This window comes from Daphnia magna, linkage group LG4, assembly GCF_020631705.1.
Source record: "Daphnia magna isolate NIES linkage group LG4, ASM2063170v1.1, whole genome shotgun sequence".
Taxonomy (NCBI): domain Eukaryota; kingdom Metazoa; phylum Arthropoda; class Branchiopoda; order Diplostraca; family Daphniidae; genus Daphnia; species Daphnia magna.
In genome coordinates this window covers 10,696,570-10,712,335 of record NC_059185.1, presented here as the reverse complement: position 1 = coordinate 10,712,335, position 15,766 = coordinate 10,696,570, and the positions used below count along the sequence as shown (strand labels likewise).

General features: G+C 42.6%; 1 protein-coding gene across 7 annotated transcripts; it reads right to left on the bottom strand.

Moving 5' to 3' along the window:
* Positions 1-963: 963 nt before the first annotated feature.
* LOC116919968 (protein lap4) lies at positions 964-12,212 on the bottom strand. 7 transcript variants are annotated; one of them, XM_032926003.2, is made up of 27 exons: positions 11,776-12,211; positions 11,542-11,659; positions 10,934-11,102; positions 10,559-10,679; positions 10,174-10,466; positions 9,864-10,109; positions 9,627-9,799; positions 9,347-9,469; positions 8,240-8,751; positions 7,932-8,177; positions 6,938-7,867; positions 6,779-6,859; positions 6,422-6,690; positions 5,960-6,356; positions 5,703-5,813; positions 5,285-5,623; positions 4,972-5,217; positions 4,791-4,910; positions 4,587-4,721; positions 2,941-3,126; positions 2,613-2,769; positions 2,482-2,538; positions 2,292-2,422; positions 2,134-2,220; positions 2,011-2,070; positions 1,715-1,939; positions 964-1,650 (listed from the first exon to the last, which is right to left on the bottom strand). In XM_032926003.2, exons 1-27 carry the CDS (start codon positions 11,926-11,928, stop codon positions 1,480-1,482), a joined length of 5,856 nt encoding a protein of 1,951 aa, XP_032781894.2. In that variant the 5' UTR covers positions 11,929-12,211; the 3' UTR covers positions 964-1,479. The 7 variants fall into 7 exon arrangements, with proteins under 7 accessions (XP_032781894.2, XP_032781893.2, XP_032781898.2 ...); XM_032926002.2 differs by having other exon boundaries at positions 964-1,653; positions 11,776-12,210; XM_032926007.2 differs by lacking the exon at positions 2,941-3,126.
* Positions 12,213-15,766: the final 3,554 nt, after the last annotated feature.

Sequence of the window (15,766 nt, the reverse complement as noted above, 5' to 3'; positions counted from 1 at the left end):
CGTAAAATTTTCCAGAATAAATTTTTTTTTCGTAAATTTTCTACCAGGATTTTTTCCGGAAATTTTTTTTTTGCTATATTTTTTTCAATTCTGCGCAAAAATTCTTCTTTTTCACAAAATAAAAAAAAATTATTACCAGGTCGTCTAGGCAGGAATCGAACCTTAGACCTTTGACTCACCACGCCGTCGCTCTACCTCTGAGCCACAACTGATATACTTTAACACTTTAAATTTGCTTCATAACAAAAAATCACCGTAGACACTTCAATTGTTCTTGAAAGTCGTTTTCAGGATTCATGGGCCAGTCATCGCTCAACTGATAGACGATGGCCTGAAACTTGACAGTGTTATCTCTCGGATGCCTGCTACCTACCCCACTTCAAGTGGCCTCATGGTGGTCTACGGAACCCGCTTTATCTGCCCTGGAAACTCGACGGTGTATCGATTGAATCCTTGCCAGGTAGGCAGGTACCCCACTCCACGTGGTTGTGTGGTGGTCTGGGAAACCAGGGCTTCATCAGGTTCATCCCACGTATGAGTGACAGCAATATTTTAGAAATGTTTAATATAATATTTATTCGATTCGCATGTACAAGTAGACAATTATGGGAATTGAACCCTGAACTTACGGCGTTCCATGACGATGCTGAACCACTGAGCCATAAATCATACAGCTTCAATCGCCATTTTTTCTTTTGTTTTAAAGACAACGTTTTTACACTTAGAAATATTTGTTTGGAAATGTTTTTTTTTCAGGGTTCAGATGGTTAACGTAATCAGAAAGCTTCAACCGAAGCAGCTTGTCAGTTTTTCCTGGATATTTGCCAAAGGGGGGAGCATGTTTTCTTTTCAACTGCACGTCTCGGAAAGAAGTGGACACACCCGTTCAATCCATTAACAAATCCGATAAAGCGTGCTCTCCAAGATCGGGTCTTCCGAATAAAACAAAACCACTTTTTAAACTATTTTTACGAAGCTTGTATTATTTTCATTTACTGTAAAAATTTAATTCAAGGGAGAGGGCTATAAATGAGGCACAAATACGCAGTTTTTCTTTTCAAATTTTGCGAGTTAGTGTGAATAAAACATCTCTAGCAAGACAAGTTACACAGGTCCCGCCATAATTCGTTTGAAAACGAATCTTTTTCTTTAACTTAAAAAAGGAAGAACATAGTAGGGGAAAAGGACAGGATAGTACGAAAATAACAAAGCCAATAAGAACGAAAAATGCTGACGATCTCAAAAGTACGGGTACAATATGCTAGACGAAAAATGAAAGATTTAAAAAAGGGGGCAAATGATATAGAGCCGTTTTCGTTTTTCGATCAAGACCGGAAAAGAACTGACGGAAGCGGTATATAAGTGCCGGCGTGAAGGCAAGTTTTTAGGATGGATAAACAAAGGCGTGTGATCATGATGATGGTCAATATTCACCAGAAAAACGTGTGATACATCTGTTCCGTGTGGCAGTCCGACAGTTTATCGATTCTTAGATTTTTTGCTTTTCTTCTTCCGACGTCCGTTATTTGTCGTTGACGTGGCCATATTACCCATTCCGCCGAGACCGGCCTGATCGGAATTGTCAACATCGGCGTCCTCTTCTTCATCCTCTTCTTCGATACGCCCCTGTACATTGTTCTCTGGATCGATCTGCTAATAAAACAATGAAGACTTATCAAATTGTGTTCAAACTGCATTCAGTTCGATATCGCACCTCATTATTGTTGGTGTAATCCGGAATATCTCGATTATTATTGCCGTTGTCATCACTGCAGTCGGACGGATTTGTTGCGGTACGTAACGAAGACGATAACGATCCGGAGCTGTTGTCAGCCGATTGATTATACTCGCTCATTCTCTTGATGACCATTTCAGCCTGCATGGCGTCTTGCTCCAATGATTTCAGACGTGCCTCTCTCCATGCCGCTCGTTTCCTGGCCTGCAACACGCACGCATCCATCGAAATCATTATCCATTGGTAATAAAACAGTGTGGCTCTAGAATACATACCTGTAACGCTCTCTGCTCAGTCGGAGATAGCATTTTTTCCTCCTCGCTGAGTTCCAAACCCTGTGGGAAAGAAGGGACATGTTAAATTGATGTTCTCACGAAAACACAATGATTTGATCGCACCTCGCGTGTAAGTTTATCCTTTAGCCGTTTTTCGGCTTTGGCCGTGCGAACGATGGATGGATGCTGGGCTGATGGAGCGGTTGTGACCTTCAAATCAAAGCGAAAAGGAATTGTTAAAAAGCCCTTCTAGTTCAATATTGAAAATAAGTCGCTTATACTGTGACGGCTACAGCGACGGGTTCCACGTGAGGTTCGTCAGCTTCTGCTTCATCTTCATCTTCTTCGTCAACATCATCCAAACGGCTCAGATTAAGCAGCTGCTCGCTAGTCAAATTAGCTATTTTTCTTTCTGCATATAAAAAAAGATATCAATTTCTTTCTTAATAGATAAAACTAAGTAAAACTTACCCTCTTCTTGCTTCAGTTTGTTGACTTCATCCTCGCTCAAAAAGCTGAATCTCCTCTCTAATTAAAATCAGGTAACGTTTAAAGTATATACATTTTTGTTGTTGTAATCAACAGTGGAAAATAAAAATGACCTGGTTTAACTGCTGGTGTAACAGTTTCTTCAATCTCTTTTTCAAAGAAGCGCTTCTTGGCACTGAAAGTCATCTTATCTGGGCTGGGACCCGTCAACCCCGCTCCCGTTGGTGCCGTTTTGGCTACGGCGGGAGTGGCAGGAGGAGGCATCGCATCCTGTTTAGACATCCGCGCAAACCATGGGAAAACAGAAACTCAAAAACAGTTAGTTTACGCGCTCAGATAACCCAGTGAAAAGGAAACGAACACAATGGAAACTTTAGTAATAGTGAGAAGAATAGGTGTGGCAGCTAAGCAGCAGGACGTGGCCTTAACCGATAAGATCACCTGAACTATGGGAGGAATGGGGCTATTTCCATTGCTGCTGCCGCTACGATCCGATGGATGGTCCAAACCGCTATGGCGTATAGCCGTCGGTGTTAATCGCCCCGGAAGCGGAGAAGGTGACGGCGACATAGCCTCACCTTCTTCAGTGAGACCCGCCTCACCCAGATTAGCTCGAGGAGCTATGGGCTGTGTGAGTTATAAATTACCGTTCGGTCCACCGAACCAAAACACACGCAAACATTCACACGCACACATAAAAAGCAAACAAAAACATTAGTAACATAAGGACGCAATTATAATGAATAATGAATAATAAAAAATAAAAGAGGAAAAACGAAAAAGAAACGGAGAAAGTGTGAAAGCTCGCCTGATCGATAGTGAAAAATGAGCAGTTGAAAAATGTAAGAGAGCACGATTATAGTGGATGATTTTGTCGTCTACGGAGAGCAAATTTGCAGTCACTTCCGTATTGCCCTCGATAAAAGAACTTCCTCTTTCAAATTTGTGTTGACTTTTAGACCGGAAATTGTGGAAATGAAAGTGTATAATCATTCTCTTTTCATCCTTTTTGTTTGTTGGTTTTTTTTTTCTTTTGTTGTTGTTAACATCACATATAGAAAAGTAAATTCATTTAGCGCCTTCACACGCTCAGATCAAAGACACCATAAAAATCGGCTATGGCAGGGGTGAGTAGGAAGATTCAATTAGAATGAGCAGGGGATTGTGGGAACACCTTTTCGAATTTTTGGTATCCATCCAAGGGCCACTTCGGTTTTTTTTATTTCTTTTTAAATAGAAGGAAAGGGAAGGTAAATAGGGGGAAAGAACGGAGTCGGATTGGGTAAAATCCAAAAACGCTGATAATTGATAACAACTTTGTGCGAATGAAATAGGCGGTCCCGATTTTTGCCATAAATCGGCGCTTTTAACACACATTTTTTTGTTTGCCTTTTTCCCTCTCATCAACACGCATTCACGCGGCCATTTCTCAGCAGCATGGAGATATTTGAAGTTGAGGATCCACAATCAATTGTTAAGTTTCGCAATCGACAGATTTTCCTGCTATAAATCCGTCGGATTCTGCTCGTTAAAACAAAAAGAAAGAAAAATGGCTGTCATTTTATTGATCACGTTTTGAAGCGGGGAGGTTTTTTTTGGGGAGTACTGCAGGGCACAGGGCGAGCGGGTGGCATTCGGAGCCTTGGATTCTCCTTGCCGGAGAAGATGGACATCATGCTCTCTCTCATTCTCCACATGCAGGATTTTATTTTGTTGGTCAGATGCTAGAACAAAAGATCTTCAGGCGTTGCATAGCTTTCATGCGCTCTGGCTACGACCAGACTCAAACAAATGATTTCGTTTCCTTTACGGTAGGAAAATCGTGGGGACAAGTAACACAAGTACATTCCATAGAGCGATCGACGATAAGTATCTGGACAGCATTCTCGAAAGGGGTTAATACTTATAAGACGATCCTTAGGCGATAGTCGGAAGAGGAAAAACAAACATGCGGTGGAGTTAAGAAGGTTCGACAACGCACTCTGAAAGTCGATACTTCAGGTGAATGTTAACATAAGCGAGCGACAAGACAGGGAAGAGCCAGCGGCAGAGTGAAAATAGGGCCAACAAATACCAAGACCACTTACCGTGCTTGTTTGCGGAGCTAGCGTATGTTTTGACATCACAATTGTCGTCGTTTTCATGTCAACTCGATTTGGGCCAGGCGATTTGGGCACCATGTTTGAAACGAGCATTTCAGCAGCTCGAACAGCGTCTAACACCTGAAAATAATGTCCCCATCATCAATCAAAATCCATCCACAGGTGAATGAAACAAGCAATTTCAATTACCTTTTCAGAAGTTTTATCTCGATCACCTAACGTTGGACTGACCGGTAAAGATGAGCCTGTAACCTTCACAATTTCAGGTTCTTCGCGATCACAGGAACCGTCCTCGTGGTTATCGTCTCCCTGCAAATTAAACGAAATGATGACTTTAAATTAATCAATTAATTCAGTAATAGTGAATTACCTGGATTGGGTTCACGTGATTTGTTTCTTCTCCGACCCTATCTAGACTCGAAACACTCTCAGATGTCGATTTAGCCTCGCGAGTTAGGATGCCTTCCGACTGGAGCCGTTCTACTTCGGCTGCGTCGTATCCGTCGCAAATGAGCAAATGGATAACGTCACCACAGGTCCTTAAAGAATTAACGGATTCCTGATGAGAGGCTCCGAGAAGGCTGATACCGTTCACTTCGAGTAAACGCATGCCGACCTGACAAAGCGTACGAAATCATTCAAATTAGCTGTTTAGATAACAAAAGTTGTGTTCATTTATATACCTTCAAGCGGCCGTCTCTTCTAGCTGCACCACCATGATTTATTTTCGAAATAAAGACACCTTCGTCGTGTTTATCTAGAGGATTTCCTGGATGTCCACGCAAACCCCCTTTAATGTTCATTCCGAGTTTCTCACCTTCATTACGATAAATTGTCAATTCTTGCAATCCCTTTGGTGGTGGATCGTGCTGGACAGTCAAGATGAGTTCGGCAGTGGGTTCCATCAGGGCTTGAACAGCATCCTGGTGGCTAGCCTTGGAAACATCCCTGCCATTAACCTTGAGGATACGATCACCGATCCGTAGTCGCATCGTTTTGGCAGCCACACCTTCCGGAATGACCTGAAATCACGCACAAATCGGGTAAAACATACAACTCTCTGCTGTTGCTACCCCTCAAAGTAGAACTGAATTGTCATACTTTCGATATGAAGACTCCGGGGTCGTCGGCACCAAATGGAACACACGAATGATCGTTCCCACCGACAATGCTAAGACCCAACGGACCGGCACCTTTTTGCAGAATCACATCCTGGGGTAAAGAAAAACAAAACAAACAGCAACAACAACATAAAAAAAAAGAGTGTTAATGGTGGGTTTGTTGATAATAGGTCATAACGCAGATCGACAGATTCACCATCAAATCGCCGAATAATTTTTCGAATCTTTTTCATATACCTCAATAATGATAGGAAGCGCACCCAATTTATTGTTGGTGATGCGGGTGACGATGGTTTCCGTCAGCGTACTTTTTGTGATAGTTTCCGTGACTTGTCCCAATTGGGTGGGCACGGCAGGGAATTGAAATTCGCTCAGAGCTCCACCGACAGGATCCGGTTGCTTGACATTGATGACGATACTAGAGCCGGGCGGTTGAGGCTCCGGATGAACGAAATGAGCCGGTATCATAGCCTGGAATTGCTCATTGGTAACGTGTTTCGGCATTTCTTCTCCGGAAGGCAAGGCCACGGCGTTTTTCGCAGTAGGAAGCGGAGAGGGCTCCACATTTCCGCTCTTTCTTTCAGGGGATGCGGCGAGAAATTGCTGCCGAGCTGATTGATTGACGCTCGGTGAACTATCGAGGCGAAAGGAATGACACGAATGAAGGTCATGAACGAAGAGTAATCAACGTTTCATTACCTTGTGGTCAAAGGTGACGACATGGAACCAATCAAGGGTGACGTCGGCAAGCTGGAAAGTCCAGCATAATTGGGACGGTTGGCCATGTAACTATTGGGACTGTAAAGGCTGGTGTAAGGTCGAGGAGTCCCGAACATCTTCGGTGATTTCAAATGACTCGGTGGAAGCCATGACTCGCGTTCCACGACCAACCGGACGAAGCGTTCCAAACCAGTCAGCATGGCAACAACTTGATCCTGTCGGGCACCTTCCACATCGACACCATTGATCTTTTTTTTTTTTTTAATTAGATAGAAGAAAAAAAGTAAAGAATAATGTAAGCGGAAGTAAAACCATAAAATGTAAATTTTCACTCACGGAAATGACGTGATCTCCGATTTTCAGCTTGCCATCTTTTTCAGCCGGCCCGCCTTCCATAATGCGAGACACGTACACTGACTATATAAATATACAATTACACGTACAATAAAAGAAACGACGCAATAAAAATAAAAAACGTATTTTGTGGGTACTTACGTCGGATCCATCTTTGTAAGGATTGCCTCCTTTTCCTCCTGAGATACTGAAACCCAAACCCGTGTGGTCTCGCAAGAGCGTAATGTACACTCGCTCCTTCCTTAGTTCCAGCCCATTTTGTTGTTTTGTACCAGTTTCGGTAGGCACACTGTGCAACTGATTAGGCGGTGGGGGAGGCTGTGAAGCAGGACGAACAACTTGCGATGATAAGCTGCCAAGATAAGAAGAAAGCACCGGGGCAGGAGCAGCAGCGGAAATGGGGGCCGATGAAGGAATAATAGATTTACTGGGCACCATTGGATTAGCGGGGGGTGACTGCGGACGTTGATGGTCTGTCGTCTCGGAATGGACTTGATTAGCTGCCAGTGCTTGGGACTGAGTAAAGCTGAGTCGGGGAGCAGGGTTTGGCACGCCATTTGATATCGGCTTATCCATCTCTCTGACACCTTGCAGACTGGAACTCGAGCCGATTGACATTCTAGGAGCAGGTTTCGGTGGCAACACAGAGGGCTCTGTTATCATCGGTGAGGCGGGCTTTTCTGATTCTCGCAATTCAGGCTGTTCGTGCTGTTGCTGCTGCTCCTCCTCTTCGCCTGCGGGCGGAACAAGTCGGGTCACCTCTCTAATAAAATGCACCACCAGACTAGGACCGGCAGCTTTTAAAATGTCCACCGCTTCGTAGTGATCCACGTCGATGCACGACATGCCATTAACGGCCACTAGTTTATCACCAACTCTTAACCCAGCCATCTCGGCTGGTCCACCTTCCGTCACTCTAGATATGAAGATACCCTCGTCATCACCGCGGTAAGGCGTGGAACCTTTGCCGCCTGCGATGCTTAGTCCCAGACCACTAGTTGTTCTTTCGATGTGTATCTCGTACTGAATTTCCAAGAGTTCCACTTGTTGTTCGTTATCAACAGACTCGTCCTAAAAGGAATCGCAAACGGTTGATTGAAATGCTATCGAGAACTGAATAACGATGACGACTTACGTCTGGTAACGGAGGAGGGGTGGGCAGACGATCTTCTTCATCTTCCGACTGGTTCGATGACGTCGACAGTTGGTGTGGTTGATGCTGAGTCATCTCTTGTTTCTTGAGAGCGTTCGTGATCAAGGCCATAGCTTTCTCCTTGTCCATCGGTTCGTGAATTCGTTTATTTTTCAAGTAGTGAGGCGTATCACGTCGTGATAATTTCGACTTTTCATGCGGGACTCGCTCATCGCCTCCATCAAAATCCTTTCCAACCCATAAACATCTTAAAATAACGCACGGAAAAAAAAATAAACAAAACTAAGTACCTCTTCGTTTTCATCAGCCTCTTCAATGCTTCTATGTTCGTATTGGTCAACAAAGGCAACAGCTTTTTCATGTGGCTCTGGAACTGGGGAAGGCGAGGACGTTTGTCTGTGGTCGTCGTATTGTTCAGCAGGAAAAACTGGTCCACTACGACCAGGGGGTTCAACATCGCGGTCGGGCAAGTCGATCAATTGGAGAGGCGGCAAAGGAGATGAACGCCGATAAGGCAATTCTTGTGCAGTGCGATCCGGTTTGAAAGCTTCTCCTTCTTTAAGTCCATCCTGCTCATCGTGATGGACCACTTTGCCATCGATTTTCTTGCCTTTGAAATGTTTCTGAGCTTTGGCTTTAAGGTCCTTGGGATGAGGCGTATTATGACGGACGAACGGTGTCTCCTTGTCATCATCTCCATCGGAATCCTCAGCGAATTTGACGAAAGAAGTCCGGTTGGGATCGGCTGTGTCACTGTCTGCGTCCGTCTGCGACATCATTGGGGGTGAAGACACTGAGGCCACTAAATGGTCAGAATCGGAGCCATCATCCAGCTGCTGTTGATGCAAGTGCTCGTGAAGCTGCTCGTTCGAGAATCGCGTGCCAGACCGATAAAGTCGGCCTTCGACCAACGAATCTGATGAGCCAGGACCAGAACCAGGACGTGGGGTGTGCGGGTGCGGAATTAGAATGCACACAAATACAAACAAACAAACAAAAAAAAACGACACACACACACACACATCCCCCAAAGGTAGTGCGCAGGATTGGTGAGTGAGGGTAGGGATTGAGGGGGGAAAGGGGTCCGAGGGGAGGAGGTGCCGGTGCAGCTTGTTTTAATTAAAGCGTTCGCCATTTGCAGCGCACAGCTATGACAATATCCACAAATAACATTCACCACTCCACCCAACACCGACACTGAATTCCTGAAATTCCTTTCGCAGTTCTAATCGGATTAGTTAGTTTTAGAAAAAAAATGACTCCGGCATGTTATGAAGAGAATTTTCAACCATCACGCGATGGTGATGGATTAGTAAAACTTTGGAGGGCCAGTAGGGGGTTAAACTAACGTGCAAAAGAACGAGGCGTATATGGAATGATCGTGTGGTTCACGGTACCGAAAGTTAAGTCATCTATGGAGAAACTAGAATCGAATAAAGGCGAACGAAACCAAGGAGAAACGTTTGCCCGCCACCCGATAGGTCCATTGCCACCCCAGCGTCTTAGCAACGCAGGGGCTCCTTCCGTCACGACAACATCAAGGAAGAGAGAAAAAAATAAGAAGCCCACAAGTCACGAATGAAACAAAAGAAAAAAAATAAGATGAAAGCAACAACAAAAGGAAAAGCACGAATACGAAGTGATAGCCCAAAAGAAAAACTTGATTGCAAGTCATACCTTGTTGTTCGTTTTGGTATTCGAGTTGAGGAAGCAAAAAGCAGGTGAGCACTTGTTCGCCTGTATGTTCATCGATATCCGTTTGGAAGGTGAGCATCGGCTGGGCTTGATTTTCTGACAGCCAAATAGCTTTCAGATTCAAGCTAGTCAACGAAAAGGGCAGATATTGAAGTCTAAAAAAAAACAAAAGCCAATTAGAAGGCATTGACTCAGTGCGATTTGCATAAAATTGTGTACCGGTTGCCGGACACGTCGAGAACGTGAAGTTCGCCACAATCGCCCAGTTCGTTGGGTAAGAAATGAAGTTTATTCTCACGCAGCGACAAAACATTTAGGCAGACCAGATGGCCCACTTCAACCGGCAATTCATGAAGCCGATTACGATCAACATTTAGATTAGTCAATTTGGTCAGATTGCCTATAGAAGTTGGCAATTCCGTCAGGAAGTTCTCCGTAAGGATAAGTTCTTGCAGTGCAACGCACCTACGTAACATGGCGCGTGTAAAGAAGGATCATTAAGGCTTATTTTTAACAAAAGGAGACTCACTTTCCGATGGCATAGTTCAGTGTCGTCAGCCGATTCTGGTCCACTTTTAAAATAGTTAGCTTGGAGAGGGCACCGATTCCATCTGGAAGGGATTCGAGGAAGTTCTGTGAAAGATGCAGGTCCGTAAGAGAAATCAAGCCACCGATCTCTTCCGGCATGCTCTCTAAGTGATTTTCAGAGACGTCCAAACAAGCCAGATTGGTCAACTGGCACAGCTCTTTGGGTAACTGAGCTAACTGGTTGTGATCGAGCCAAAGTTCCGTCAAAGAGGGCATATTGCCAATATGTGCCGGCTAACGTGCATGAAAAAATAGATAATTTTAATTCAACGGCATTGATCAAAGAGATCTAATAAAAACAATAAAGAAATGTGATGGCAACTTACCAAAATTTCAATGTCATTATCTCCCAAGTCCAGCCTCTCAAGTTTGGTCAGTTGAGACATGGACTCGGGCAAAGTTCGCAACAAATTCTCTCGCAGCTCCACGCTTTGTAGATTACTCAGACTATGTCAACATTTCAACAACAAAAAAGAAAAAAGAAAGAGTGGTGTCATCCAATGAATACAAAATAAGGGATACTGTGCAATTGACATGCAGTCCAGTAGCAATGATAGCCAAGAAGCTGAAAAGGGAGAGACCGGACACGACAATAAGGACGTATGTTACACGACAAACGCGCGTCAGCCTCAATATCAGATTAAATTGCCTTTTCCTGGCACAGGAATCGACTTTCCTTTTTTTATTCCAACAGGACCTACCTTCCAAAATCGAGAGGAAGTGAACTCAGGGACATATCATTTAGTCCAAGGATGGTGAGGTTCTTCAACTGAACGAATCCGGCGGGTAATCTGGGTATTGGATTGCTACTGAAATCAGCCACTTGCAGAGCCTTAACATGCTTGATCGTTTCCGGAATGTCAGATATATCTGTAACGGAAAGAATAAATTTTTTAACGACAGATTTTGACCCTAAAATGCGTTTAAAAAAGCCTCCACTGCTCTTATCAACAATAAAGAGAGAGCTTTGAAATCACGGCTGATAGCACGGGGCAGATTACAGTTCAAATAAGGTAGAGTATTCTCCATGGTTACTACTACAAGAGATGTTCATACAGGGCCAAAAATTTGAATGGTATTTTTCTACACAAAATGTTTGTGACAGTTGGAAAAGAACTATTTTCTGTTTGTACCAAAAAGAAGTGATTCAATTTGTAGAACAAAACAAGCTATTTTTAATCTACTGGAGACATAACAAACAATACACATTGACAAACAGACAAGTATTGACACAAGAACAGTCCTGTCTCTGTTTATCGTTACATGAAACAAGATGTGTTCAGCCTTTAATCTGAAAACTAAATCTTACCATTTCTAGAGACATCTAACTCCACTAAGTTTTCAAAGTTTTGAATATCTTGTGGAATCCTCTGGATTTCATTGTCACTGAGACTGAGCTTTCGTAACTTTGCAAGCCGGAAGAAATTCTAGGGAAAAGAGAAAGGTTGATAAATGTCATTATTCTTGCGCAATTTCTGACCTATACATGGTAAAGAATCTTCCATCGGTGACTAACACATCAACAGGATGTTAAAAAGCTTACCTTGGGCAAATCTCTAATGTGATTGGCATCAAGTAAGAGCTCTTCTAGACTTCTTGAATAACGCCAGAGATCTTCAGGGACGCTCGGTAAAGAACAGTGACGCTTATCCACATATTCGACCTGGCGATTACATCCTTTGAATATTTTGAACATTTTTCGTCAGTTTCGGTGTGTCGTTCGGTGGTCAACGGCCTTGGGAAAAAGTGAAGTCCCCAAGTCAAAGTTCCATCAGTTTAGACAGGCACACAAAACTTGATGAACACACCGAAATTCTCCTCACAGACCGTCTACCATTTACTCCAGCTAATCGAATTTAAAACAAACTGTCGATTGACGAGCAGAATTCTTTTTAAACGTCAAAAATGGCCCTAGCCAGATTTGCGTGTGTATGTGTGTGCAGTGTGCGTGCTAGCGGCTAAAAGGTATACCCACCCAACAGAAGAACAAGTTGATAATATAACCGCAAGTTGGCGCTTGCAGCGGTTGGGTGGGATGGGCACAACAGCGCAGTGTTTGAAAACCGCTAGAGGCGGTCCCTTCACTATCTATTTTTTTTTTTTCACTTTATCCTATTAAACAAAAGATACCTAAGCGTGAAAGGAACGGTCGTTTCTCCTTCAAGCGACAATATGTCGGTTTTCGTCTACCAATCTATCATAAAAAAGACGAGATTGCTATAGGGCCGTCAATCTGATCGTGTGATTCATGATGGCGGAAACGCAACGGAAGTACAGTAATCCGCATTCTTATTTATTGTTAAGAGATGCCGTAGAAGGGCGATTGGGTGTTTCGGCTATTGAACTTTTTTTCCCATTTCGGGTTGATTTGTTTTTTTCCCCGCAAAAGTTGCACGCTGAATCTGTGTTATTCTTGAATTATACGTGGGAATTCCCCTGTTCAACATTTACTAACTTCTGCTTCCTAATATGCTTCACATTTCCTTTCATGTAGAAAGTTGAAAAAGGCGTTACTCCATCCCCATGGCAGTTATTACACACTAAGTCATTGACCGATTCCAAGTAGAATCATTATTAATGTACAACGTTTGATTCAATTACTCGAGAACTTCCATGTGCTGTTTGTTTAATGTCTTTTTGATGTCTTGTATATGCATCCTATGTACGCACCATCTATGGGATTTACATTAAACTATGTAAGTGAGATTAGTTTTTCTTTTTCACTCTTGATGTTGGACTTTAGATGAATAGTAAATACTTACTTGGCTGTCCATTATCACCAGTTGGATGAGGTAAATTCAGGACTTTGCCTTCATTGAATGTAGTACGCACCATAATTTTTTTTTTCGTTTTGAATGGCAGCTCAAATCCATCACCGAAAGGAACCCTCTCTCAAACCTTTAATTGCGTAATTCAATGGCCAACCGCAATTTGGCTTGCTTCGGCCATTAATTCAAGAACGTGCAAGTATTAAGTACCTCGTGCGATTCGGCGCCAGACCACTGTTAAAAGCTTTACAACTTGCACCACTTGATTGAATCCGGGCAGTAATGGAAAATCCCTGTAGATCATTAAAGACACATAATTTTTCAAGTAAAAAAACAAGAATTTATTATGGAAAATTTCATAAGAACGTCTATAGTTTCCCGTAAAGGACTATAGTATTGATTTTCCCGCAAACGAAATGACTGTTCAGGTTGTTCAATCAATTTTAGGCCATCAGGAGGTTTTCTCGTAAAACATTGGATTCTTCTTTCTGCATCACGCACCACAGATAAAAGCTAGCAAAAAGCAAAAAGTTAAACTGCACACACATTCATCAAACGAAAGAAACAGTTGTCAGCAGATAAATTTCCAGAAGCAATCAACATGGCTACCTACTCGTTTTGCGCTGAGCAAAAAACTGTGAGGAGGAAATTAAGTCCTCATCATTTATCTCGTCGTTTGATAATCATGCACCATCCTGTTTGTATTTTCAACCCCCGAGTGACTACTTCAAACAAAATCAAGGTAGTCTAATCGTAAGAGGAAAACTGTCTCAACAGATCTCACATGCAGAAAATACTTTTGCAACTTGAATTTGCAGTGATTCAAGAATCACATCCCTATCGATTCATTTGACGTTTCAGTCGGCAAAATTACAAACCTAAGACTCTGCAATTTCTTGGCATCGCTCAAAATGGATGAAAATGGAAAGTTCGAGTTCAATCAGGTGGACGAAATTGCAAGGAAATGTAAATTCATGGCTGGTGCATCATGTGAAAACTTTCACATGAAAAGCATGGCTATTTTAAACTTGATCGAATTCGTCTACTCAAAACAAACTCAAGGAGAAGGCGATTCACTCACGAAAAATCTCGTTCATAACAAGAATTATTTGCTACTGTCAGGAATGGATTTTTCTTTCCGCTAATGGTCTGGAACGTCATGGGTCCCGAATGTGAAGTGTCTCAACATAGAGAATCTTAGAGATAAATGGACTTGTGAGGAAAAAGTTGTGCTGGAGCTACGAATTTTATCGTTATGGGGGAAATATCTGTTTCTCCTGCAATCGACGATACGCCTGAAAAAACATTCGATTTCCAATCACAAGCCAATAATTCATAAGCAATGATTCCCGTCCAAGGTCGAAATTGCTCGTTAGTTGGGATACAGTTAAATGTTGATAAGACTGTTCTATACTACATTCCATAATTCCCATGGTTATGCTAAATTCCTGTGTTATGGCATACCTGTGTACTATTCAGCGAAATCGGTTGACGTCCTTCACAAACACGAGAGGGTGGCTATTCTCTGAAAAATGCGTCGTTCTTAAAACATGTTTATTGATTAAAAGAAGACATTAGGACCTTGAAAGTGATGGCATTTCTCAGTGTCGATGGACTGGACATAAATAGCATCTCATCTTTCTATCTCCAGCACTTTAGAATGACTTTAGCGCTACGAAATCTCTAAACAACTACACATTGAAGCCATCTATTGGGTGAAAAACACAACTGAGTTTCAAAATCCAAGCTCTCTATGGTGATTGTAAAATGAGAGGATTATAACTTGTGGTGGGATATGTTCGTGACGCAAGCACTTTTCAAAAGTCGTTCTAGACTCAATGGCGACCATAAAAATATATGGCAGTCTCGTGGACCGTAATTCTACCACCGGAAAAAAAAAAAGAAAGGCATTCTTTACAAACAGCAATCCAAGAAAAAAAAAAGGAAAGAAACCGACGACTATTATAACCGCATTGGCTACAAACAAGCAAAAATCCATCTGTCATCCAAGCTTCAACATTTTTGATTAGAAATAAAAATTAAATAGGGTACCTTCTTCCTGTCGTGACAGCTAGCCGTCTAGGATACGGCGAAAGTGATCCCGCACGAGGAGCCACTCCCAATGGCTTAAAACTACAGACACAGCGCATTGCGTAACTCGTGGATCGTAGGAAAGGTGAAACTGTTGTTCTTATTCCGTCTTGCCAGCAGTTCCTGGACGTCTGCCCTTTCCTTACCGCTAGCACCAGGGTGTAAACAACGAAGCCTTGTATATACACAGCGTGTAACACCCTCAAAAATGTATGTATACATTAAAGTAGAAGGTTAACCTACATAGATATACGCCTTTTTCTCCCTCGATATTATGTATATACATGTATCTAAAATGTTTTGAGAAATCAACACAATTTTCAAATCGAGGGAAAAGCGCATGTCAAAACAATTGACGATCACCGTTTTTATCGTGCAACTGTCCAAAAATGAAGCCAATCCTTTCGAACAATTCAAGTTAAAATTGTCTGCATGGTCAGACGAAAATAAATCATTTTTTTTTTTTTCAAGTAGAAAAGTATTGTTTGTCGACTAGGGGATCTGTTGATATCGTTCACTTCCATCGGCACTCCCGCAGGAGCCGATGCCAACTTTTTTTTTTTTCCCCTCCCGTCGTTAAGATCAGCGGCCAGCAATGCGGCGCAATAAAATTCGGATAGCAGGTCGTCGGGGAGCGAGAATTTATAAACAGACGTTTACAAAGAGAACCTGTAC